This window comes from Paroedura picta, chromosome 1, assembly GCF_049243985.1.
Source record: "Paroedura picta isolate Pp20150507F chromosome 1, Ppicta_v3.0, whole genome shotgun sequence".
Taxonomy (NCBI): Eukaryota; Metazoa; Chordata; class Lepidosauria; order Squamata; family Gekkonidae; genus Paroedura; species Paroedura picta.
This window is the reverse complement of record NC_135369.1, coordinates 124,584,611-124,610,425: the sequence shown is the minus strand read 5'-3', so window position 1 is coordinate 124,610,425 and position 25,815 is coordinate 124,584,611. Positions and strand designations below refer to the sequence as shown.

General features: G+C 43.3%; 2 protein-coding genes across 6 annotated transcripts in view; one reads left to right on the top strand and one right to left on the bottom strand.

Annotated features, from left to right (window-relative positions):
- Window positions 1-6,240, bottom strand: part of PDSS2 (decaprenyl diphosphate synthase subunit 2) — a 107,211-nt gene extending 100,971 nt beyond the window's left edge. The window contains exon 1 of one of the 2 annotated variants that reach the window (XR_013225277.1): window positions 6,135-6,240. The gene's annotated coding sequence lies outside the window, so the exon portion shown is untranslated. The remainder of the gene's footprint in view (window positions 1-6,134) is intronic. The other variant, XM_077302800.1, reaches the window with a different exon arrangement.
- SOBP (sine oculis binding protein homolog) overlaps window positions 5,524-25,815 on the top strand; it is a 191,462-nt gene continuing 171,170 nt past the window's right edge. Inside the window, exon 1 of one of the 4 annotated variants that reach the window (XM_077302766.1) lies at window positions 5,524-6,167. In XM_077302766.1, the coding sequence (XP_077158881.1) occupies window positions 6,072-6,167 (96 nt within the window). In that variant the 5' untranslated portion in view covers window positions 5,524-6,071. The remainder of the gene's footprint in view (window positions 6,168-25,815) is intronic. The other 3 variants (XM_077302756.1, XM_077302746.1, XM_077302737.1) reach the window with 3 other exon arrangements.

Here is a 25,815-nt window from a genome sequence, read left to right as displayed (position 1 = left end):
TGAATCTTGAAACACTTGGATCAAATCATTTATATAGAAGTTGAAAAATGCAGGGGCTCAGACACAGCCTGCTTGACCCATTTGAAGGTATTAATTGGGTCAGTTAAATGTCCTTGTTTGCTACATCTTACTCTAAGAGCCGTGTTCTGGTATAAAGATCTAATGAGAATCAGAAGCCTTCGATCAATTGAAGAGGACTCTAGCTTTTCCCAGTGTGTCCTGACTAGGTTTTACACAGTTGCTGGAAGTATGTGATTTGGCAGAGGTCATTCCATGCTGAATCAGTACTTAGTGGTGGGAGGTATGTAGTTGCTTGGATCTCTTTGAAATTGATCTGATATATGCCAGTGAGTCTGGTGACATAACATTTTGGAGGGAATGTAGGAGCTGCCTAATTCCTATCCACCCATGACAAGCTCTAGATTAGCCCTGAAACATTCTCCAGGCTTTGAGAAACCCCAGAAGCACCCTGATTGTGCAGAGTATGATTGGGAAACATAGCTGAATATACACCCATACTGGGCCCCACCCCTTCCCACCCCCTCCAGGCCCATCACTGGTAATTTTGGGAGGGAGGGAGGGTTGACATAATCATATGTGCTCATATCACTCAATAAATGTATAACAGCATTTTTAAAATGAATTAACTTCCACACCGTTGGGAAACCCTTCTAGGATTGTGAAAGCATGGTATAGGCACTATGTAATTCTATGCTAATATAATGTTTATACTTTTACTAGCTTCAAAGACCATTCCTAAGAACGGGCCTTGACAGGGTTCCCTTCCCTGCCCCCCAGCCAGGCAGCTTAAGGTGGCTTGGGCTGCAGCTTGCAGCCGGATCAAGTGGGGCGGGCGGGGGCTGGCCAGCTCGTTAGTAGGGCTGGGACAGCGTTCCTTAGTAGGCAGTAAGCAGGCTGGGGGACCCTCGTTAGCAGGCCCAGCCTAGCAGACCAATAGGCCCTGGTTAGCAGGCCCTCCACCTTTGACCCATTGCCCAGGGCCCTCTCTCCCCTTACTTGCTGCTGGCTCCAGGCACTGAGGTGCATCTGAGAGCAAAGAGGCTAGAGTCCAGGGATAGAGGGTGGGAGCTGCAGGGGCAGGGCCAATCAGGATGCAGCCACCTTTGGCCCTATTCCAACTTGGACAGCCGACGTTCCACCCCCTAAGCTGCTTCACACATATATAGAGGAATCAAGGCATCAATAGAACTTGCCAGCAGCATATCTTCAGGATAGACAATACAATCACAGGACTACAAAGAATCTCATCTGGGATTAGGATGAGGCCATAAGATCCTATGCCATTTTTATTCCATGAATTTTAATTTTTAAAATGGCTTGTTGGTACAGGAAAATTTCTGTTTAATTGAAACATTACAGCCAATCACAAAGGTTTCACTAGTTTTAATATACCTGGAGTTCAACGCTAGACTCTGGTTCTAAGAAACTCACTTCACAATATATCCAATGAAAATTAATGTGGCTTTCATCAAGATACATGATTGCTAGTACTTTTAAATTCTGGGAAAAGGAATAATCTTTTTGCTACAATCACATTGGTAATAATGTACTTTAACGTTATTGTTGTTATTATGTTAATGTTATTGTTGTTATCACCTTACTATTATTATAACTGGAATTACCTTTATCGTTTCTTGTTCATGAAAACTGCCCTGAGTCTTCAGGGAGGGCGGTACATACATACATACATACATACATACATACATACATACATACATACATACATACATACATACATACATACATACATACATACATACCTAACTCCAATTTGTTTTCCCCCTAATTAATATAAAGTAAGCATTTGTCAAAACTAGGTTGAAATCTGAGCTACAGTTAATTGGAAGTAACTGAGAATGAAATATGGGTACAAGCACTGAGCTGGAATTGGGTGTTTGCCTCCAGCAATAAGGCTAAGCTATCAAGATCTTGTTGAAAGCAATGGCCATTTTCTCATAATTGCCATATATATGTGTTTGTATTCTTTGGCTTATGATGACTTCCTAGGTTACGTATGCCAAGATTTTCCCATTTTGATGTACCATCAGCTTCTCTTGTGGTGGCCACTGTGAGAAGAGCTGAAAAAGGAAAGTTAGCCAATAAGAGCCAGCAAGTGATTGCACTCAGGATAGTGCACATAGATGACAATTTAGTCTGAGATTGTCTGCTGCCCCTTCCAACCTGCAGAATACTTAACTTGTCCCAGGTGTTTCCTAATGTTGTGCTGAATGGGAAGCACATGTATTCATTGTAGACCACAGAAGATAGAAACTGGAATTCTATAGACATATACACAAATCAAATCTCCCATCTACCTTGAACTCAGCTGGCGACCTTAATCTAATACTGTGTTGGAGAAGACAGGTCTAAAACGAATGAATATAAACTACAGCAAATAAGGCTTCAGCTGAATTTCAGGAAGATCTTCCTAATGGAGAGGCGTGTTCAATGCTGGAACAGTTTGTCTTATGAGGTGGTAGATTCCTAGTCATTGGATTGGATACCTACTTCTCAAGGATATTATAGTTGTAGTTCCTGTGTTGGCAGGGGGTTCTATTATATGGCCTTGGCCAATTCCACACAGGTAGATAAGGCCGAGAGAGCACTCATGTGGATGCAGGGCTAATCCCTGTGTCCACATTACATTGCGATCGGACCGGCGCCCTCCCAGGCCTGCCATGGATTAGGTCCTCAGTAGCCCCACTCTAAGGAAACACGGACAAATCTGTGCTCCCTTTTCTGTCATGTGGCTACTGAGGGCCTAATCTGCGGAAGGCCCATGTAGACAGGAGGCTGGGAGGGGACAAAAAATGTGGTTAGTTTCGTGGTGCTGAGGGGTGGACGGGGACTTAAAAAAAATTATTTTGCAGGAAGGTGGGATTGCACTCTTATGTAATCAAACCTTCCTGTAAAATAACACCCCCCCCCGTACACACCCCGCCACCTCACGTAGAACTTGTCTGCCGTGGCTGCATCCCCCGGGGGGCACATTTCAGTGGAGGACCAGGTCCCCCAATGGGGACAGATTTCAGTGTCAGAGTAGGACCATTTCTGCACTGCCCCAGCTGCCATGTAGAAGCACAAATCTGGAGCGAACAAGGTGCACCGAACTAAAAGCCTGCCCCTGCAGAAGCATGAAGAGGCGGGGCAACCTGCCCTGGCTCAAACTCCATCCTGCAGCCCAGTGTGGACCTCCAGTGTGGAAATGGTCCAGATCCGGCACTGAAATGTGAGGACATGGAAAGCTGCGGATATTATAGGTTTGCAGCATTGCATTGGTGGCACCACTCCATGCAGAATTGGCCCTTGATGGACACTTTCAACTCTGATTTTAAATAAATAAATAAACATTTGCATTCAATCTCAGCCCACCATGTTGTCAATATTATAAATATAAATACTGACCTGCCTTACAGGGTTCTTACAATGATTATGCGATTATGAGAAGTGCTTTGAACACTCTAAAGTTCAGCATGTTATTATTCAAATGCCTGTAAAACACTTTGCAAATTAAAAGTGCTACATAATAACTAGGTGTGCGTCAGAAGGCAATCCCCTGCAAACTTGGAAATAGGTTATCTTTGAATTTATAGAACTTAATTGCTTGTTTTTCAGATCAGCAGTTTATTACTCTGAAATTCGCAAGTCATTTGCCCCATCTTACTTCTGGAGTAAATCTTGCAGAATTTAATTGGACTTTGGAGACTCTCTGGAGTAAGAGAGTTGAAGACTTCTGCCAGAAATGTCTTTTAAATATCAAAATAGTAATTTTCCCTTTACTGCACAGCCAAAGGGAAAATCTCCATGTTCTTTGTTGCCATCTTAACAATGTAAAATGTGGCACTTTCTAGCCAGCAAAAAGGATCTCCCTCCAGCTCATAAATGTCAACGATCTATGCCTAAGAAACAAAAATGCAAATCAGATATTGTAATATACAGAACGAACTTCGCTTTGACAGGCTAAACAGAATTTTTAAAATCCTCATACCCACACAGAACTCATTCTATCTTTAATTTTTAAAAAGCGTATAATTTTAAGCTCAGCTGCCATCATAATGACAATTTCCTTTACAATTACAATTTTGACTAATGGAACAATGGACACCCCCATATTGTATTGTACCAGGTAATTATGAACTGCCAGAGACTAGCAAAGCAAGAACCGGGAATAATCAATGTATCTCCCTTCACTGTGTACCGTAATTCAGTAACTCGTTTCTCCAGTTTTTTCTTATCACACCATTCATTCCCATTTCCTCGAGGCAGTAAAAGAAGGAAATAAGAGTAATCCACCGGTTTTTTTGTGACAACGTCTCGGAGAGAATCTAACGGAATTGATATATAATCGCCTGTGCAAGGAGAGGCGGAAGAAGACAGAAGGGGGTGCGATGCGTGTGCAATGAGAATGGCCGCGTGTGATGTCTGAAAACCAGCGCGCCCGCGGGTCGCCTTGCGCAAACGCGAGTTATTTGCGGGCGATTGGCGGAGAGAGATGGAAGTGAAGGAGGCTGTTTTTCTTTCGGAGTTTTTAAAACACAACTTCGGCGAGTCGTCACAGAGACAAAGGTCCAAGGCACAGGCTAGTGCAATCCCACTTTGGAATGTATTGAGAAGTTGTGGGGCCCCGCGTACGGCGGCTTGGCCAGTCAAGCAAAGGCCGCCCCGCACGCGTTCTGACGCGCCTCCCTTACTTCCTCATACATGCCCCAGAATGAAGTGCTTGTCCTGAAAGCAAGGTCCAAGACAAAGACTTGAGGGCTCAAATTCAACTATAGGCGCTTTTCCCTCCCCTTCTTGGGGCAGGGGGGAGGGGAAAGGAAAGGCTTTCTAGACCTCGTTGCGCTAAGGCTGAAGAAGTAGATGTGCGTGCCTAAGACTTTTCTCCCGCCAAAAGTAAAACAAAACAAACAAAAAACCCAAAGCCCCCGGGTTCTGTTCAGCCTCTTCTTCCCTCACACTAAATGGACCGGCCTCCTCCAAACCACCGCCCACCCATGCATACGTCAAACCCCGCCCCAGCTGGAGTGCTTTCAATGTGACTGTTATGTGCGTTTCCCTCCGAGCGGCGTGGGCAGCCAGCCTTGCTTTGCGCCGTTTCGTGCCTGAAGGGAGAACGGCGCGGCTGAGGGAGAGCCCGCCCAGCATCATCCATCCATCCATCCATCCATCCTGGCCGCTTGCTCCAGGCATCTCTGTTCCCCCCCAATTTCTTAGCAGGCTTCCAGAAAAACAGCCATCCATTGGCTCCTTCGCCGGCCCAAGGCAGTACCTCACTCGCTTCCAATGATCCTTTCTTTATCTTTCACACGCACGTTTTGAAGCCAGCCGTGCAAGCCTGTGTGTGCAGTGGGGGAAGGGAGATTTGGGGGTGCCTTCATAACTCCGCCTTTCAGTCTTGCCATCAGGCTGGCGGAGGGCATGTAACCGAGGGGTGTTGTGCGTGAGTGTGTGCGCGCGTGCCTCTGTGTGTGTGTGGGGGGGGGGGGAGCTGGGGGTGGGGAGACATCGGTGTGTTTTCTGCTACGGACGACAGTCCCCGCAGGGGAGAATGATGACAAGTGGAGCATAAGAAGTCTCCCCCCACCAATCCCTGAATCTGAGCCTGAGCAGCAGCAAGAGAAAAAGAAGAGGCGGAGGATTTGGTGACAGTGGAAGCCCCGCCCGCCGCCCGGGTTGGGGGGGCGTCCTCCCCCACACTCGAAGGAGCTGGTCTGGCTCCTCTCTTTCTCTTTCTCTCCCCCTACCTACTCCCTTCCCTCTCCCCCACACACTCACAGACCCAACGCAAGTCTTTTGCGCTCTCTCATGCAGACAGACAGGAAGACAGAAGATGGCTGACTCGCCAGGGCAACCCACAGTCCGGCCCGCCCGCATCCCCATTCCTCCCAGAGCCGCTTTCTCCTTTGACACTCGCTGACGCCTTCGCCCAGCGCGGAAAGCCTCCACCCCCCCCCCATCCTCCCTCTCCACAACCTTCCCCCCAACCTCTCCCCAAATAACACCAGCAGCCATTTCATCTCCGCCAACGTAGATACACATACACACAAAAAATGGCAGAAATGGAGAAAGAAGGGAGACCTCCAGAAAATAAAAGAAGCAGGAAACCGGCTCACCCCGTGAAAAGGGAAATCAATGAAGAGATGAAGGTATGTGCGCGCGTCTCTCTCTCTCTCTCTCTCTCTGATGTCAAAAGAAAAAGCAGAGATGGGGGGAGGTCTTTGCAACCAACCCCCCCAGCACCTTCCCAACCCCCCCCCCCCCGTAAAGAAAGAACCTCTTGTCTTAAAACAAACGTTAAAAAACTAGGATGCACTAAATGGTTCTCAACTCCTCCTCCTGAACTGGAAGCCCAAACCAGTTCAGCAGGCTATAAAGCCAGATCACTTAGCAGCTTTGATTTAGGCTTATTTTAAAAAGAAAACTCTTGGTTGTTTTTTTCCCTAGAAGCTTTAGCAAGGACTTTTCTGTCGAATTTTACCAAATAACCCTGAAAACCGTTCAAGCTAAGAAGGGAAGTCCTTTAGGCACTCCCCCCTTCCAGTAGCCAGCTGCAACTGTGTAATTAAATTGTCAAAGTGAAATGTTATGGTCTGAACTGCACATCATTCTTGGACTAAGACAGAGGCTCTCTTGTCTCTCCCCCCCCCCCATTTTGCTTCCTTCATCTGTTTTCCACGCTTCACTTCACAGTTAATCAAACCAGCAAAATGTTATGTTGAAAGAGAGCTGTCCTAGAAGTGTGCATGTGTTTGTATGTGTAGAATATAATACAGACTTGTTTGTTGGGGCTGGAGGTGTAGAAGAGAACGCCAATGTCCTGACAGGAAATGGTGCCAGTCCAGCTGTGTTCCAGAGGTAGTACTGTGGGCTGGCTCTCCAGATGTTAGCATAGCAGCGGTTGTACAAAAAATACAGCTCAGGACTTCTTTTATCCTCTTGTCAAAGACTGAGTGGAAATGGTCCTCTGTTGCATATTTTTATTATTCTGCATATCTACTTTATTGACTGTATATTTATTTTATACTTTTTTCCTTCTGTGCCTCACACGTGTTGCAAGACTGAGGTGAACTTGCTTTGCTTCAAAATAATGAAAACTGTTTTTGATAAGGGATAAAATGGCATTCACAAAATGTGTCTGATTACAGTGGTCACTCTGAAATGTCCAAGATGTGGGCTTTGTATGCATATCATGGAGTACATTTGTTCATAGATATAACCGTAACAAGACTATCATGTTCATTGTTCTTGTCAAATAAGACTAAATGAGAACATGTAATTTTTCTTAAATCCTACCCTTGTTTGAGGTAAATATTATGCATTTGTTAGATTTGCGTTTCTTTTTTTCATGCTTATGGGGGACATATCTATCTGCAGATGGCTGGAAATTCAAACAAAGGTGGTGCTATGTGTAAGAGCAAACTGCCCTAAATATCAATAACATTTATCCAGACTCCAGACCCACCACATTCCACAACAAACAGCTTTATTTCCTTAAGATATATGTGACACTTCCTATTTTGGTATGAAGATCTCTAACTTAACAGCGATTGCTCAGTCAAATGCTGTGTGGTTTGGATTTTTGGGAAAGAGAGAGCGTGCAGGGGTGGGGGACAGTTGGCAAGGAGCTCTGCCCCATTGTGCATTGTCCCTTTAAGACACTGCTTCATGTGATCTGTGTGGACTGCAGTTTATAAATTTCATAGGTTCTAGGATTACAAATTAGCTAATTTTAATCAAAACATGTGAAATGTTATCCTGGCTGGATATAAAGGCTGACTGTGCTGGATCCTCTGGGTTTGTTTTGTTTACTTTGGCTGCAGGCACACTTGGCGGTTTCGGAGATAGTTGTTCTTCTGCAGTATAACAGATGTTTGTCTGAAATGGCATGGAGGAAACAAAAACAACAGTGTGTGTGTGTGTGAAAGGAGGAACATTTATACTAACCCCCCTCCACCCCCCATATTTAGGGTGTTAAGCATTAGTGCTAATGCAGAGAAGTTTCCCCTTTCACTAAACTCTGCTAGTGGTTTAACAGCTTTAAGATAAATAAATCTATCAGCTATATATGTAATTGAATTCAAGGTTGTGGATTCATGTAGTTTTGGAGACAGTTTTTATAAGAAGGTTTTTTTCTTGGTGGGGGGATTGCAAGGTGAATAACAACATGAGCTTTCAGGCTGCTTGGACCACATACCAGAGCAAGTTATCTTACTAAGCCTGGAGATAACATTTTGCAATCCGTCTAACTAAAGATTTGAGCAATTTTTCATCTTTATTTGACCTGGCTGCCAAATATGGACATGTGGAAGGGTTACTTGCCCTTCTAGTAATACTTTTTCATTTACCGAGAATATATATTTATTGGAAAGATTTCCTTTTGACCACATAGCAGAGTATGGCAACATAACAAACTCGTTACACTGTATAAAATATATGCAACAAAAATGTCATAGAGAACACAATGTGCCCTTGTGTGGGTACCTATCTGAACTGTGCAAACAGCCTGACTGCTTCCCTTCATCTGAACTGCTTTCATCTGGACCTGTGTAAAATAAGCTCTGGTAAGTAATCACGACAGAGCAGAAAGAAAGGAATGTATACAGCAATAGACAGCCTAAGCTGTAAAAACGGTAACCTGAGTCCTAGCAGCAGATCAGATATCAAGGCTGTAAGGTAGGGGGAAATGAAAGAGATGAAGGGGAGGGAAATAAGAGAGAGAAGGTGTGTGGGGGGAATGGAAAAGTCAGCTTGGAAAGTGAAGGACTAGGAGGAGGGCCCCCTAAGGGAACTTTGGCTCAGGGATTAGGGAATTTTATCGTGGTGTACAGTGACCTACTCAGATTTCAGCCTGTGTTGGATTGAATTGCTTCCATTTGCTAGGAGTAAGAAAAAGGCTGGCATGTATGTGATTCCCTCTCCCCACCCTCCTTCCAGTAATAAAAAGCCACTGGGTACAAGTGTCTATTTTAAGTACAGCAATGCAAGGCACTGTGAATGGATAATAAAATCACCTCATTGCAAAGATTTCCTTAAAGATTTGTTGCTTGAGAGAGACATGTATTTATTCACTAATGGTGGAGAAACTGAACAGCTAGTTTATCCTATGCCATATCAGTAATGTTTCCACTGTTTTAAGATGCCTGGAAACTGATGCTGCTTGCTGCTTTACCATGCCATATATTAGGTTTCATTTTTTTATCAGCAGCCTAATGTACATGACAGTTGTAACAACTTTAAACTTGCTACAGTGTTGTATCCAAATAGTAGATGGCCACAGTTCTGTCTACATTGAATCTCAATGAAATGCAGAGAAAGATTCTGACATAAATGTTTTGTTTCACCATGACCATGCTATTTCCTCTCTTCTGACATTTCTGCTCAACAGAAAAATAAAGGGATAGACTTAACACTGATGATGTCTTGTTGGTTTGTAGTAAGGAAAACATTATAGCTTGTCCAGCATGTATTATTATATATTATAGTATAGTATAATCTTTACACCGCCCGTGGCGCCACGGGCGCCACGGACTAAATAAAGCCGTAAGGGCTGTGTAGGAGGAGTTAGGGCGGGCTCGGTCCGGGATGAGGAAGGGTGCCAATTGGCCCCTTCCTCTTGACGGACCATCAGCCGAGCCAATCGGCAGGCGCGAAGCGCCTGCCGATTGGCTCGGTCGATTCCCACCCCACTCACAAGGAAGCAACTGCGAGCCGCGCGAAGCGCGGCTCGCAGTTGCTTCCTTGCTGGCGGGCTGACGCGTCGGAGGCGCGAAGCGCCTCCGACGCGTCAGCCCGCCGCCCAGGGAGCCCCCGGCAGTCGCGCGAAGCGCGGCTGCCGGGGGCTCCCTGGCCGGCGGCTTGCCGTGGCGAGAGGCGCGAAGCGCCTCTCGCCGCGTCAAGCCGCCGCTCAAGAAAGCAACTGCGAGCCGCGCGAAGCGCGGCTCGCAGTTGCTTCCTTGTGAGTGGGGTAGGAATCCACCACCACCCAGGCCAGCTGGAGAGAAAGAGCTGAAGATACAAGACCGCTGCCCGGGCCAGGACCCCGGGGGAGGACCGCCGCGTCAGCCCGCTGCCGCAGCCGCCGAAAGCCCGCTGCCCGGGGAGGCCCCGGCGAAGACAAAGCGCCGCCGCCGGAACGCCGCCGAAAAAACAACGCAGCCGCCGAAAGCCCGCTGCCCGGGGAGGCCCCGGCGAAGACAAAGCACCGCCGCCGGAACGCCCCCGAAAAAACAACGCTGCCCGGGGGAGGAACGCCGCGTCAGCCCGCTGCCGCAGCCGCCGAAAGCCCGCTGCCCGGAGAGGCCCCGGCGAAGACAAAGCGCCGCCGCCGGAACGCCGCCGAAAAAACAACGCAGCCGCCGAAAGCCCGCTGCCCGGGGAGGCCCCGGCGAAGACAAAGCACCGCCGCCGGAACGCCGCCGAAAAAACAACGCTGCCCGGGGGAGAAACGCCGCGTCAGCCCGCTGCCGCAGCCGCCGAAAGCCCGCTGCCCGGGGAGGCCCCGGCGAAGACAAAGCGCCGCCGCCGGAACGCCGCCGAAAAAACAACGCTTCCCGGGGGAGAAACGCCGCGTCAGCCCGCTGCCGCAGCCGCCGAAAGCCTGCTGCCCGCCAAACGCACGCTGCCCAGCTCAACCCACGAGGAGCCTCAAGAAGCATCAGCAACCCCACCGCGACCCCAGGAAGACATGCAGCCGCTCCCCGCCGACGAAAGACCCTACGACAGACTGCAGGTAGTCCCCCCCCCCACCCGTACCCAATCTCCCTCCTAGCGCCCATTGCATTTCCAACTGCAATGGGCTATATTTCTAGTATATAATAATGATCATATCTGAAATCTGAATAAAGTCATTTTCAGGATATGCTAGCTAATTTTGACAGCAAATTTATCTTTTATCATTAACATACATTCAGGAACAAAAACTATTCAGCTCTATGTATAATTTCATCTAAAAGTGAAAATTCTCAAATCACAAACCAGTTTACTCCAAACAAGTCTTCTTAATTTAAGTAGAACTGATTCATATTAAATAAATGATGGTCACATAAATTTACCTCCAGCTATCAAGAAATACTAAATAATACTGAACAATATATAAAGTACATTGGAATGAATTAATGTGCTTGCATATTGTGGATTGTGATGGACATTCACCTAAACAACTTGGCTGAATTCATGTACACATCTACTATCTTTGTCAGTTGCAAAGCTAGTCGTTTATCTGTTTTAAAATTTCACAGAGCTGTCTGTTTGTACTATTTACTGTCTATCAGTCTACCTAACTACTTGTTCTGGTCTCAATGACTAAATAAAGTGTTATTATTAACTACTTATCTTAATAAGAAATGTATAACTAAAATGGGTTTTGTCCCTAATATCACAATCAGTTATGGCTTAATGGCAAACTCATTGAAAAATGTTTGCATATTTGAAGCTTGAGAGTCATAACGTGAAAATTAGAAACAATGGTTCTGACAGCAGAAAAAGGTTAGGCATATTTTCAGTTATTCTATGGGATAAAATCCTCATCATCGGAATAGCAGAAAAGTACATAGAAATTTTAATGAAAATGTATGCAATATGCAATAATTTACATTTTTACTGAAATTAAGTGACAACTGTAATTCCTCTGTATGAGAAGCATCTTTCTCGCCCCTTGGCCATTTAGATGAATGATTAGAAACCACTAGAAAATCAATATGGTCCCAATAACTAGGCATGTTTATAGAAGGTTGTATTTATTCACTGACAGTACTGACCTCATTGTAATTTTACAAGCGAACAAGAAACTTAAATGATGAAATCATATAATAGATATACAATTTTAATTTTTTTTGTTAACTTAAGATGAATGTCCATGTATACTTGGTGGGTTGTTTATGCAAGGAATTAAAAAAATTCCTTCTACTTATTTTAAAATTTGAAGCAAGCATTCAGTGACATGACTATTAGAAAACAAGTCTTATCAGAGTTATATACTTTGTGCTTGTTATTTGCAATTATCTGTTTTCATCCCTTAAATTCTAGCAGAGAAAAGGCTGTCTATAAATGCAGATAAACGGTGGTGTGATATGTATGTATGGTGAAAATCTACAGTCTATTATGTAAGGTCAAATCCTAAATTCCATACATTATGATATCATTATAAAATTAATTCTATATACCAAATTATGTAAAGGAAAACGTTTTGCTGTTGTTTTATGCTTTAGCATCATGAAATAAAAAGACACGGTATGTGAAAGGAGATCTGAAGATGTATAATTGTTTTTTTTAAATCTTATGAAACCAAGCATAAAATGACAGCAGTAAGATTTTCAGCAGTTAGTTATCCTCAAGTCTCCTTTTCAGATACCATATCTTTTTACATACAGAATAATGTCATAGGTATCTTTACACCAGCCTGATTGGATCTATCTCTGTGCATTATATGACCCATAGAAGATGCAATACGCGCACACACACACATACACAGAGACAGTAAATACATAGTAAAATGGTAATCTTGTATCTTTAAGGCTGAACATAAGGCAAACAAATATAGATTTTTAGCACCACTCCATTAGGAGCTGCTGAGATTGTTCTGTAGACTGAAGTATTTTGAAGTCTTTGACAAAAATAATTGAAAAGACACAAGCAATCACCTGTTTTGTCAGTCTAGGTATAATAGGGAATGTAAGTTTAATGATTTCCTCACTAACTATGTGTTTTTATTTGAACCTTTAGCATCATAGGGCTGAAATTATCAGTGTAGAAACAGCAATAATGTAGTGATTCCTAGCTGTCAAAGTATCAAGAAGTGTAAGAGCCAGAACAGCAAAGTTATCATTTCCTATTCTTTTCAGGAATGGCAGTTCTGGCTATCATTTGGATATTCTCTGTGTTATCCCTTAGCAGTCCATTTACACTCACTGTTGACTGTATTGTGTTTTGAAACTGACTGTTAGTTTTCCTCAGTCCATTTTCTATCTGTTTTTAATGCTCAGATCTATCCTAACTTTAAAAATAGCCCCCTTGACATTCTGCTTCATCCATATACCATCCTCTTTCCTTCACCTTCTCCTTAATTTTGGTTACTTGTTAATTTTGCTTTTCCCCCCTCTGTGTTATTTATTTTTCCCCATCCAGGCTGTTTTTCACCTGTTCTACTCAACTGCTATTGTTCACACTACATTCTCCAAATATATTTCTTAGTCTGCTCTCAGAGCTCATAAATCATGTTCCTTGACTTTTCTATGGTCTTGTGGTACACTGGTATGCCTGAACAACTTCCTCTTTCTCCAGTTGCTCCTCTGTCTCCTTGGGTGGTTCTTTTTCTGATGCTCCCCTGATCACCATAGGCTAAACAAACTTGGCTCTTGATTTATTATTTTTCTAATGTTGCTTGCCTTTTCAGATCTTGATTTCTGAAAAGGCAGGTGACAGAACCAAAACTTCCCTAGAGTACCATAATCCTAATAAAGGATTGGGCTGTCAGTAACTACTTAGTGATAAGGAAAATGCACTTGGTACATTCTCAGATGTAAACTCTTTTATTACTTCAGGTGCTTGTTTGTATACAAGACTTGTAGTGCCTGAACTTTGGTTTCTTTTAGCTCTGAACTTAATTCTCTTTTATTTAAAAATATTCTCTAATGATAAAAATATCATATATTTATGCCTTTATGTTAATGCCACCCGTCTCTTCACTCAAGTCTTGGTTTGTCTTACATTGTTACGGATTATTTATTTATTTGGTCATGTGTGTACCACTTTTCTCCTCTTTTCTTCCCTTTCCACATCCGGAAGAAGTTCCTGACAGTCAGAGCAGTTTCTCAGTGGAACAGGCTTCCTCGAGAGGTGGTGGGTTCTCCATCTTTGGAAATTTTTAAACAGAGGCTGGATAGCCATCTGACAGAGAGGCTGATTCTGTGAAGGCTTAAGGGGTGGCAGGTTACAGTGGATGAGCAATGGGGTTGTGGGTGTCCTGCATGGTGCGGGGGGTTGGGCTAGATGACCCATAAGATCCCTTCCAACTCTATGATTCGGGACTATGGAAATTCCAACATAAAATTACTACAGCCAATTTAAACAATATTTAAACAAAACAAATTGGTGGGCTGGTCCTGATCTACTGAGCTGCCTAAGACAAGCCTCAGGCTATGAGTTATTGACTAAGAATCAAGGGCTAAGAGTTCTTTTGCTCACAACCAAGGTCTCCTGTGTGCTCAGGCTAGTAAGCAAGAGAAACAAACTCAGCCCCCTGTATTCAGCAGCTGTTAGCAGGACCTTCGTCATCTCCCTCCCTCAAATTTACTCTCTCTGCAAGTTCCTTCATTGACTTTTAATCACTCTGTTATCAGTCTCTGGCTTCTGCCCTTACACATTAAGCCCCCTACTTTCCTTCTTTTGGCAATGGCTTCTTTCTCATATTGTACAGGTGAAAAACTGCCACAGCACCTGCCATGTTCATTGGGCTTCTCACATTGCCATGGAGACATGGAAAAGAGCTGTCCTTTCATATCACCTTGTTCCCTCTTCTGTGTGTGAGTTAATCAACTGCCGTGTCCTTTGTTGCTTCCTCTTTCTCCTGTCTATATGCTCCCCCCCCCCACTTTCCCTATAAGTGAGCAGGGGAGCCTCCTCTCTTCTTGTTAAATCGTTTCATTCTTTTTCAGTAGCCCAGATTATTTTACAAAGTATATCTTCCAACATCCAAGCCTCATCTGCCTGACATCTGGCAGTTCTGTTTTATTCTTCCTATTGACTAGTCCATTTTGCTCATATTAAATCTTATGTTGAAGGATATGATATCATCAGTGTTCAACACAATACTACTACACACATGGTGCAAAATAAATATTCAGCAGTAGCAGTTGTATTAGCAGCAGCTAAAAATCTACTATCTAGGCTTTCAGTGCATATCACAAAAAGTTAACAGAGAGAGGTATTTAGGAGGTGATATTCAACATTGTTCTGAAAGGAGATTTAATGCATTTGGATCACCTAGGCATATAGGATTATATCAACTCATGTGGTTCAAGACTATAGTGTTAGCATGATGATAGTGATGATGTAATAAACTACTGTTCAAACTTTGCAGTGGGATATCCTTTTTACTGTTAATAAATATTGTATAAGAGAGAATTTTTTGAAAGAGAAGAATGAATGGCTTATAGTACTTCCTTCAGTGTTAAGGGCTATGGAGATACTTGATGAAACTGTTGAAGCCAAGTAGATATGAGTCTAGTCAGTGTCTGGATGGGAGATCCATGTAGGAATACTGTGTATTACCTCTGAAAGAATGGAATGCATTATTACATTAATCCAGCCTTTCTCAATGTTTTTACCATTGAGAAAGCACTGAAACATTCTTCAGGCTTCAAGAAACCACAGAAATAGCATGATTATGCAGAATATGGTTGGGAAGCATAGCTGTGTACACACCCATCAATGTCCACTGCCAGCCCCACCTTATCCAGGTCCATCACTGGCCATATATGGTCATATCAATGGATTATTCTGAGAGAATTCTGAGAATACTGCTTGGTCAGAACAGCTTTATCATGGCTTTGGTCAGCCCAAGGTCACCCAGCTGGCTGGATGTGGGGGAGTGAGTAATCAAACCTGATGCTCCTAACCACTACACCTAGTTGGCATCAATGAACTCACAACCATTCAAGAAACCTTTCCATAACTGTCAATAAACCCCAGGGTTTTAGTGAGCCACTAAAGCACACCATATGAGAAAACTTGCACATCATTGCAAGCATCTAAGAGATGGTTATTATGGGAAATTAGTTCCCATATTACAAAGGAAGGGTTGAAATAACAGTCTAAATGCATCAAGTTAGTTCATGGCTGAGAGGATATTTGTACCAATGACTTCCTAGATTTTTATATCTTCTTGATCCTAACAATTATATGCTGCAACAAACTTTAATGTGTTACTTCTACCACAATAGTTTGATTAGTAATGAATAGATATTTCAGTTTTTGTTTGCAGGTATTACATTGACCCTTACAGTCTATTTAAGATTTATTAGCAGTATTTTATGACGTTCTTATGTATAACTTAAAAAAGGATTTTCTGAGGTAAAAAGGTTCAGTGAAATTTATTCTTTATTTCTTTTCTTCACTCTTATGCCCTAGGGAGGGCTAAAGAGATTTCGGTTTCTCAGGTGGAAGTCCCGGAATGTTTTCCCACAGTGGTAAAAATATTAAACCAAATAATTGCAAATATGGTGTGCTTTAACAGCTCTCTAAAACATGTTACTTGGAATTAGACACCTCATCCTGCTAGCCTTCCTTCTGCTGTCTTATATTAATTTATTAAATGTTTCTCCTTTTTTCTCAGTCAGGATAGCCTGTGTCTTCTTTCTTTCATTATCTTATCTAGTAAATTTATTCATTTTCATCTTGTGATCTTCGTGGCCCCACTTGTGGTACTTCTATTGTCTGCATAATTATTCAACTTTTTTTGATATTTTGCACTATAGTATCAGTATTATATTTATTGTATATAGCCATATTACAAAAATCATAAAGACCAACAATAAAAATGTCTTCAGTTACATGAGAAGCAGAAAACTAGCCAGGGAGGCAGTGAGGCCCTTGGATGACCAAGGAGTAAAGGATCACTAAAGGAAATGGCAGAGAAGCTGAATGCATTTTTTTGCCTCTCTTCTCTGTGGAAGATGATATGTGCTTACCCAGACCAGAACCACCACTTTCAGGAGTTGTATTGAAAGACCTCAGTGGAATTGAGGTGATGAGAGAAAGAGAGGAGACCCTACAAATGATGGATAAATTAAGAAGTGGCAAATCACCAGGCCCAGATGGCATGTATCCAAGAGTTCTGAAAGAACTCACATGTTAAATAGTGGTTCTCCTGAATGAAATATGCAATCTACCCTGAAATCTGCCTCCATTCCCTAGGATTGAAAGGTAGCTAACATAACCTCCATCTTAAAAAAAGGTTTCAGGGCAGATCTGGGGAGTTACAGCCAGTCAGTGTAATGCTGATAACGGGAAAGTTGGTGGAATGCATTATCAAAGTTCGACTTGGTAGACACATTAATGAACAAAAGCAACTGAGGAAGAATCACCATGGATTCTGTAAGGGAGAATCTTGTCTCACTGATCTTTTAGAGGTCTTTGGGAGAGTGAACAAACATGTGGACAAGGGTGCTCCAGAAGATGTTTACATTGACGTCCATAAATGTTTTGATAAAATTCCTCATCAAAGGCTACTATGTAAACTCAGCAATCATGAGATAAAAGGATAAGTCTTATTGTGAATTAAAACTGGTTAATTAACAGGAAATAGAAAGTGAGAATAAATTGTCAGTTTTCACAGTGGAAAGTATAAGCAGTGGAGTACCACAGTGCTTGGTACTTGGTCTGGTGTTTTTTTTTTTTTAACTTGTTTAATGATTTGGAGTTAGGAGCAAGCAGTGAAGTGACTTAAGTTTCCAAATGACACTAAGTTATTCAGGGTGGCAAGAGCCTGGGCAAATGGGTGTCAACATTGCCAATAAGGTTCAGTGAGGGCAAGTGCAAACTAAGGCACATTGGAGCCAAACATTTTAAATGTAAATATACTGTGAACTGGTGATAACTGACCAGAAGAGAACCTTTGAAGACATGGTAGATAACTCACTGAAGACTCAGTGTGCAGCTGTGATTAAAAAAAGCAAATGCTGTGCTGGGACTTATTAGGAAAGGTATTGAAAACAAATCAGCCACTGTCATAATGTCCCAATATAAAAGTATGGTGTGGCTTCACTTGGAATACTATGTATGGTTCTGCTTATCACACCTAAAGATATAGAATTAGAAAAGGTACAAAAAAGGGCAAAAGGGCAACTAAAATGATAAAGGGGATGGAACATCTTCCCTATGAAGAGTGTTAAAGAGTGTAATGCTTATAAGCTTGGAGAAACTCTGAGGGGTGATATGACGGAAGTTTACAAAATTATACATGAAACATTTTTCATTTCTCACAGTACAAGAACTTATTTATTCATTTATTTTACTTGTGGGCATTCACTGAAATTAATGAACAGTAGGCTTAGAACAGATAAAAGGAAGTACTTCTTCACCCAAAGATTAACAGGTAGAATTTCCTGCTGCAGGAAGCAGTGGCAGCTACAAGTATAGACAGTTTCAAAAGGGTATTGGATAAACATATGCAATGGAGGTCCATTAATAGTTATTAGCCACAATGCATAGATAGAACATTCTGTTTGGAGCACTGATCTTCTCTATTCTTGGTGTTTGGGAGGCTGCTGGTGGATCTGATGGCATCTGGATTTTGGCCATTGTGTGATACAGAGTATGGGACTGTATGGGCCACTGACCTGATATTTTATTCTTATTTTACCCCCCAAATTGTCACCTGCCATTTTGTACACTTTCATTTTGTGTGAAGAAATGGCTCTTTATACACTTATCTGTATTCAGTCCATTTTTCTTCTCTACAATGATTTGCAGAGAATTCAATTAATTGGTGTCTTTCTTTGATTTGGCCTTCTGCTATTATATTTGAAGTTCTTCCTGTAGTCTAAACTTGTAGGACATTTATATACAATGTATAACTCTCCCCCATCCATCACTTCCATCTACCATATATTGTGTTTTACTGGAAAACTTCTTTAACTTGTTAGTATCTCATAATATGAGGGAGTAATTTTAATTGTAAGAGATTTAGGTCCAAAATATTTACAATTGTTCTTGGCAGAATGATGATTTTACAAGGGTAGTAGCCAGATTTATGTTCTCTTTAAAAAGGTAAAGGTAAAGGTATCCCCTGTGCAAGCACCGAGTCATGTCTGACCCTTGGGGTGACGCCCTCCAGCGTTTTCATGGCAGACTCAATACGGGGTGGTTTGCCAGTGCCTTCCCCAGTCATGACCGTTTACCCCCCAGCAAGCTGGGTACTCATTTTACCGACCTCGGAAGGATGGAAGGCTGAGTCAACCTTGAGCCGGCTGCTGGGATTGAACTCCCAACCTCATGGGCAGACAGATTCAGACAGCATATCGCTGCCTTACCACTCTGCGCCACAAGAGGCTCTCTTTACACTATATATAAAAGCATTCTCTCCTGACTGGGATTTCCCTGTTTCATTTTAAGTTTTAAAGAATAGGTTAGAGTTTTTAATATTATATTTTTTATTACATACCTGCTTTTAATTTAATTGTATGTAATTGTTGTATGACTGTCTTATGTGTGATGTTAGAGATTACTTTGATTATCCAATCTTTTGTGTTTATGGATTTGTACATGATGGTATACAAATAACTTTTTCTTTACTTGCAAAAGTTTCTCTCTGCAATCAGCAGGTACTTTTCTACTTTCTCTGCATATTTTAGAATAAAAGGCAGCCTCCTTGAGTTTATAGAGATTTGTATAATGGTTGGGTATATCTCTGGCACTGATAATTTTCATGATAGTTGCCACATCTCTGGCATTTGCTTTGTACCTTTGCTTGTGTCTCCAAATCCCTATTGCTTATTTCTTAATTGTATCCAGTTATGTCACAAAGCAGAACATGCATTTTCTGCCAGTTCTGCTGCTTGCCATGTTGTTGACTATACTGTCTCCATCCGTTCATTCTTGTATACTGTAGTATCACGAAACCATAACTGGATTTCCCTGTTTGGACAAAATAATTTACTTATGAATGATTAATACAGTGATTCAAGAACACAACATCCAATGATGCATGAAGCCAGCTTTTATCTGCTGCCATCTCTCTTGGGTATTTTGCACACAGGGATAAGCATTCTGTGATAGATTTTCCTATATTTTCCCTGCTCTAGTCCCTTGTAGTGACTATTCCCCTTCACACCACTGGGGAATTTTCTAATGGATTTTCTTTTGAATTAGCAGTTGACATGTCATTATAATATGGCATCATAGCAATCTAGCTATCACATTCTGCAAATTTCCAACTTTATCTTTTGTCCTTCTTTGACAGAAGTATGCCTTTCACATTGTACCTAAGTAATGAAAGTGGTTAGAAACATAAGTCTTTTTTAAACTAAAGCTTGGAGAATTCATATGTAGATTGTTATTAGTGCTATAACACGTTGATATTTTTAAAAGCCAGTGTGGTGTAGTGGTTAAGAGCAGTGGTTTCTAATCTGGTGAGGTGGGTTTGATTCCCTGCTCCACCATCTGTAGCCAGCTAGGTGACTTTTGGCTCCTCACAGCCCTGAAAGTGCTGTTCTCACAGAGCAGTCCTGTCAGAGCTCTCTCAGACTCATCTACCTCAAAAGGTGTCTGTTGTGGGGAGAGGGAGGGAAGGCAATCGTAAGCTGCTTTGGGCAGTGAAAAGTGGGGTATAAAAACCAACTCTTCTTCCTCTCTAGTGGTTGGGGGAAATGGCTGCTGGAAAGTGCTGGGGAGGGAAAATGGCACCAATGAGGGTATGATTAGGAGGACCTAGATTTTCCCATCCATATGGGTACACCTGGCTTTTAATGAAATCTGTTAATGATCCCAATTAGCAGGATAAACAAATTTATTTTCATATGGGTAGCAAACTTGTTTCTGCTTCTCCCTCATTTTGAGTTTTAATTCTGAATACATACCATTCATAGTACTATTGTATAAAAGCTACAGCACTCCACAAACAATTTCATCGCTATCTTAAAAGTTTCTTCTTTTGACACCCCACTAACATTATGGAACAACTGTGTATGGACTCACATCCATTGAGACACAGGTAAGAGTCATTGTGAAGATTCACAAGGTCAGGAAAATTTCATTTATCTTTCCACTAGGCCCTTTGTTATCCAAATCAGTTTGAGTTGGGGAATTTAGCTAAGTGAGAGGTGTAACAATGGGATCTCCCCTTGTGTATACCAGAGTTATTCTCATAGAAACTTTCAGTGAACCAAATCAGATTGAGAACAAATGTGATTTTTACTAGAACAATTTAAAGAGAAATAGCAAACTTGCACACAAAATTAAACTGAACACACACACAAGAAAAACAGGGTTGAGAGGATGTGATAGAGTAAGTATGGGAGAGAGAAAAAGTATGGCTAACTTGACAATGTGAAGAAGTCTGCAGGAGAAACGGCCAGCATTTCTGGAAGAGAGTATAGAGTATGAATTCCCAAAATGTGTGGTACCACCCCTCTGGGGGCAGAGGAATTTTAGGGCAGTAGGATGGTGGTGAGGAATTTCAGAGCAACAGTCTGAGTCTTTCTGCTGTGGCTATGCTCACCAAGGAGGAAAAAGCCATGTTGCGCTGTGTGCCTAGGGAATGCTTATTGCTTCCTATGTTTTTCTGCCTGCCACCTATTTGGTTCCAAGAAGAGCTTATTTCAAACCTGCCCTTACACCAGAGTTTTTAATTTCTGCAGTCATCAAGAGGAGACAAAACAGCCTGCCCTGCATTACTGTTGGGGTCTAATAATTGGATGTGATAGATGAGGGGTGGGGATTCTAGGCCTTGTTTGGTGTAGTGGTTAGGAGTGCGGACTTCTAATCTGGCATGCCAGGTTCGATTCCACACTCCCCCACATGCAACCAGCTGGGTGACCTTGGGCTCGCCACGGCACTGATAAAACTGTTCTGACCGGGCAGTGATATCAGCGCTCTCTCAGCCTCACCCACCCCACAGGGTGTCTGTTGTGGGGAGAGGAATGGGAAGGCGACTGTAAGCCGCTTTGAGCGTCCTTCGGGTAGGGAAAAGCGGCATATAAGAACCAACTCTTCTTCTTCTTCTTCTTCTTCTTCTTCCTGGATGGGTGAATTCAAAACAGCAACCTCCATTCCTTCCCCAGACAACACACATCCTACAATTTCCTAGATCCCGCTGGTTAGTTGTGTTGTGTTAGTTTCCCCCAGTTACATTTACATGGGGGGAAGGGCTGTTTCATCTTCCTCTGTCATTTGTGGTTGTGTGTGTGTGTGGAGGGGGTTGTGAAGCCTCCTGGGGTTCCTATCCCCACTGCTGGGTGAGCCGTACCCTCCTCAGGCTCTCTGAAGGTCTCCAGTGCCTTTTTTGCCTTCCCACCTTCATACTTTTGACACTTTGCTTCTTGTTCTGTCCTCCATTCTGACTCCTCTCCTTCACGCTTCCTATTCCTTCCTCACTCATCTCCACTCCCTCCTCAGGTCGCCTGCCTTCCTTGCATCTGACTCTGACTGTCTCTCTTGCTTTTGTTTTATCCCCTGCTCTATACCTGCTTCTACGCCTTTCCCCTCCCCTCGAGGTTTCAAAGCCACTCCTCCATGCCCCACCCTCTCTCTTCCCTCAACACCCAGCTGTTTGGCCTTTTTGTCCAGCTGGCCTGCTGACACAATCTTGCCCAACCAGCCCAGCCTGGATGTTCAGGATGTCGGGGCCAGCATGCCAGCCATTTCTCTGGAGTCCTGATTGGCTATAGGACCAACTGCTGCCTCCTTGGCTCCTCCATGCTCCTGGAGCTTCACATGTGGCCTGAGCACCATAACTCTTTCCCCATGGACTCCTCCCTCAGGCTATAGAGACTGGCATTGGCTGAGGCAGGGGCATGATGCCATGGTGGCATGGATTCTGACAATCTCCTGCAGCAGTGGCTCTGTGGGGGGTGGCTGCTCATCCGGGTCAGTGCATTGACATGGCCTAGCATGGGTGCTTCAGTGCCAACTAGGTGAGTCAGAAAAGCTTGGGCCGCTCTATGGTTGGGGCCTCTTGGGGCCTCCAACAGAAGTCCAGGACAACACAGAGGAGGCCCAGACAGGGTGCACTAGGGATGTGGCTTGAGAGCCCAGAGGGCAGCAGCATGAAAAAGTTCGGGAACCACTGGCATAAAGCCTACACGAGCATGTAGTGTATGCAGGATATTCAAGGAATATACACACAGAGGGTCTGTCATGTGTCTTAAATAATCAGATTTGTATCTGGAGGCTAAGGCTGGGTGTTGAAGCACCTAAAACAATGCACTTTCAGTGACAATGTATGTATTGAAAAATAAATAGAGGGCATATGATGGTGTTGTCTGAGTTGAAACAAAAAACTGGGTGGAACTCTGGAGATTTTCCAAACTAGGAACAATGCCTGTGATTGCCCAGGGTGGATCCTTAATAAATTTCCCAGGAAAAGAGAGACAAAGGTATGATTGTATTACCTGTGTTGACACTAAAAGCATAAGAGATTTTATGATGACCTCCTAGATAGTTGGATAGGATGCTGACTAGATGTAGCAAGCCTATTAATAATTTCCCTAAACAAATTCTTCCTGGAGAAGGGAAGGAAAAATCTTTTAGTGTTCAAGAACACCATTAGGAGTTTTATTGTCCTGCAGATATACTTTGCTATTTTGCAGAGGGGTGGGGGAGGCATTAGCAGTTATTAGCTCCCTGTGGGCTGAGAGTGATCACATTCATGAGTCCAGCTAGCTCCTTGAAGCATGGCAACAGGCTGCCACCTACAGTTTCCATTTTCTGCTTGGGACCAGATTGTGCATTTGGTCAGTTTGGATGCAGCTGACATCCATTTGTACATTTCAGTCAGGAAAGGTGATTTTAGAGCAATGTGAAGGCGATCTTAGAGAAAGGTGTTTGCAGGCAAACTTCCCCTCAAAATGAAGGGGATTCTGGCCTTTTCTCTGACTCTACATGCCTCAATAACCGTCCTCATCCACATGCTTGAGCCTTTTTCCTGTTTGTTCTGTATCCTGTTCACTTTCCCCCTTTACCTGCTGCTCGTTCCCTTCCCTCTCTGCATAGAGGAACAGCTGAAAAGGTTAGAGGGGTTGGAATAAAGGGGGGGGGAGTTAATAGCTCCTCCTTCCTCTTTTATTCCACAGAAGAAGAGTCAATTCATCCCCTTGTTCCTCTTCTTTCAGCCTTACAGCCTTTCCTTCATATGGATCCTGACCCCCCCCCCCCAGAATGATCCTTCTGGGGGTTGAAAGAGATTGTGAAAATTAGAGGAATGCGTAACAGGTTATCCATGTGGCTATGCAGCACTTTATGCTTACTATGCTTATATATGGTATCTATAGTATTTATTTGCCATTTATCTATATAAATGCCTGACACGGCTTACAAGAAAGATCAAGATACACTGAAATTCACTAAAATGCATAAAACACAGAAAATAATAGTATTTTGGCCCTGCTCCTGCAGCTCCCACCCTCTGTCCCTGGACTCTAGCCTTTTTCTCTCAGACACCTCAGTACCTGGAGTCAGCAGCAGGTAAGAGGAGAGAGCCCTGGGCAAAGGGTTGTGGTGGAGGTCTTGCTAACAAGAGCCTCTTGGCCTGCTAAGCAGGGCCTCCTAATGAGGGCCTCTTGGCGTGCTGAGTAGGGCCTGCTGATGAGGGCCTCCCGGCCTGCTGACTGCCTGCTAAGGAGCTCTGTCCCGGGGCTGCTAACATGCTGCCCAGCCCCCGCCCGCCCCATTTGATCTGGCTGTGAGCTGCCGCCCAAAGCCACCTTAAATTGCCTGGCCAGGGGAGGGGACCCTTTCAAGGCCCGTTTTTAGGAAGGGGCTTTGAAGGTAATCTAGTAATAAGACTACTTCAGCAAACTTGGAAGAGTAATCTTTGGATGCATTCAGAAAGAATAACAGTTTAGGTGACCCATCCAAACATTGTAGATTTGATACAAGTATAGACCATGGATTGAAGCTTGTAGAGTGAGAAATCTCCCATGTCTTGTTGTAGTCCACTGCCTGCCTGCCTGCCTGGAGATTAAGGAACTCTCAGGAATGGTATGGGGCAAAGTGGGGGTATGCTGTGGTAAACATTGGGGACATTCCGCACAGTGCTATTGTTGCTGAAGTCTAACTGTTGTGTAATGCAATTTCTTTAACATTATGCATGATGTCGTACACAATCTGCAACACTCCTGCAACAAGTTCTTCGATGTAGCGCTTTTCGAGGAATTGTAAAAAGTGGATTCCCCCTTTAAAAAAATGCTTCACTCCTGAGAACAACCTGCAACACATCCTAAAAAGACACGAGCGTTCTCAATATAGTGGTAGAAAGAACGTCCCTCCCTAGCTCTTGCCCCCGAGCTTCTGCATAAGCGATCGCCATTTCCCCCCTTAAACTGGTGAAAGCAATGAATAAGCGAGGCTTCTTCAGCTGAAGTCCCTCCACAGAAGTGCTTAACAGTAAAATAAAGCTCCCTTCTGCAATTGTCTTTAAACTTTCTGAGCACAATACAACCCCCTGTTCGATACTGCCTGTTATTTTCGACCAGAAATTGCACCCAACAGGAAGGGGGAATTATTTTTTTTACTTGAAGAGCGTGTAAACCAGGGGTAGTCAAACTGCGGCCCTCCAGATGTCCATGGACTACAATTCCCAGGAGCCCCTGCCAGCGTTTGCTGGCAGGGGCTCCTGGGAATTGTAGTCCATGGACATCTGGAGGGCCGCAGTTTGACTACCCCTGGTGTAAACAATTAATTGCTAGCTCTTATGCCAGTGAAAAGGTGTTTCTGAAACATCGAATGAACAAATATTTGTTGCTACTGATGTTTGTGGGGTTTTTTAAAATAGATTTTAAAGGGAAAGGGGCTTTCTGGGAGCACAAACACAACAGTTCATTGGCTGTTCTGTTTGATTGATGGCCAGGGGCAGGAAGAAGCGCAAAAAAATATCACCTCCTTTGTTGTGATTCCAGCGAGACCGGAAACTTGTGGGTAACAAAAACAGCACTAGTGGGAGAGCCTTTTTCCCGCTAGAAACAACTGTGTGCGTTGTCACGATTAATTGTAGTGCTTTACATTTAGCTACATTGGCGGTTGTGCGGAATGGCCCTTGCTCTTCCTCCTATGGAAATGATTTTCTGCTGGCAGAATATCACT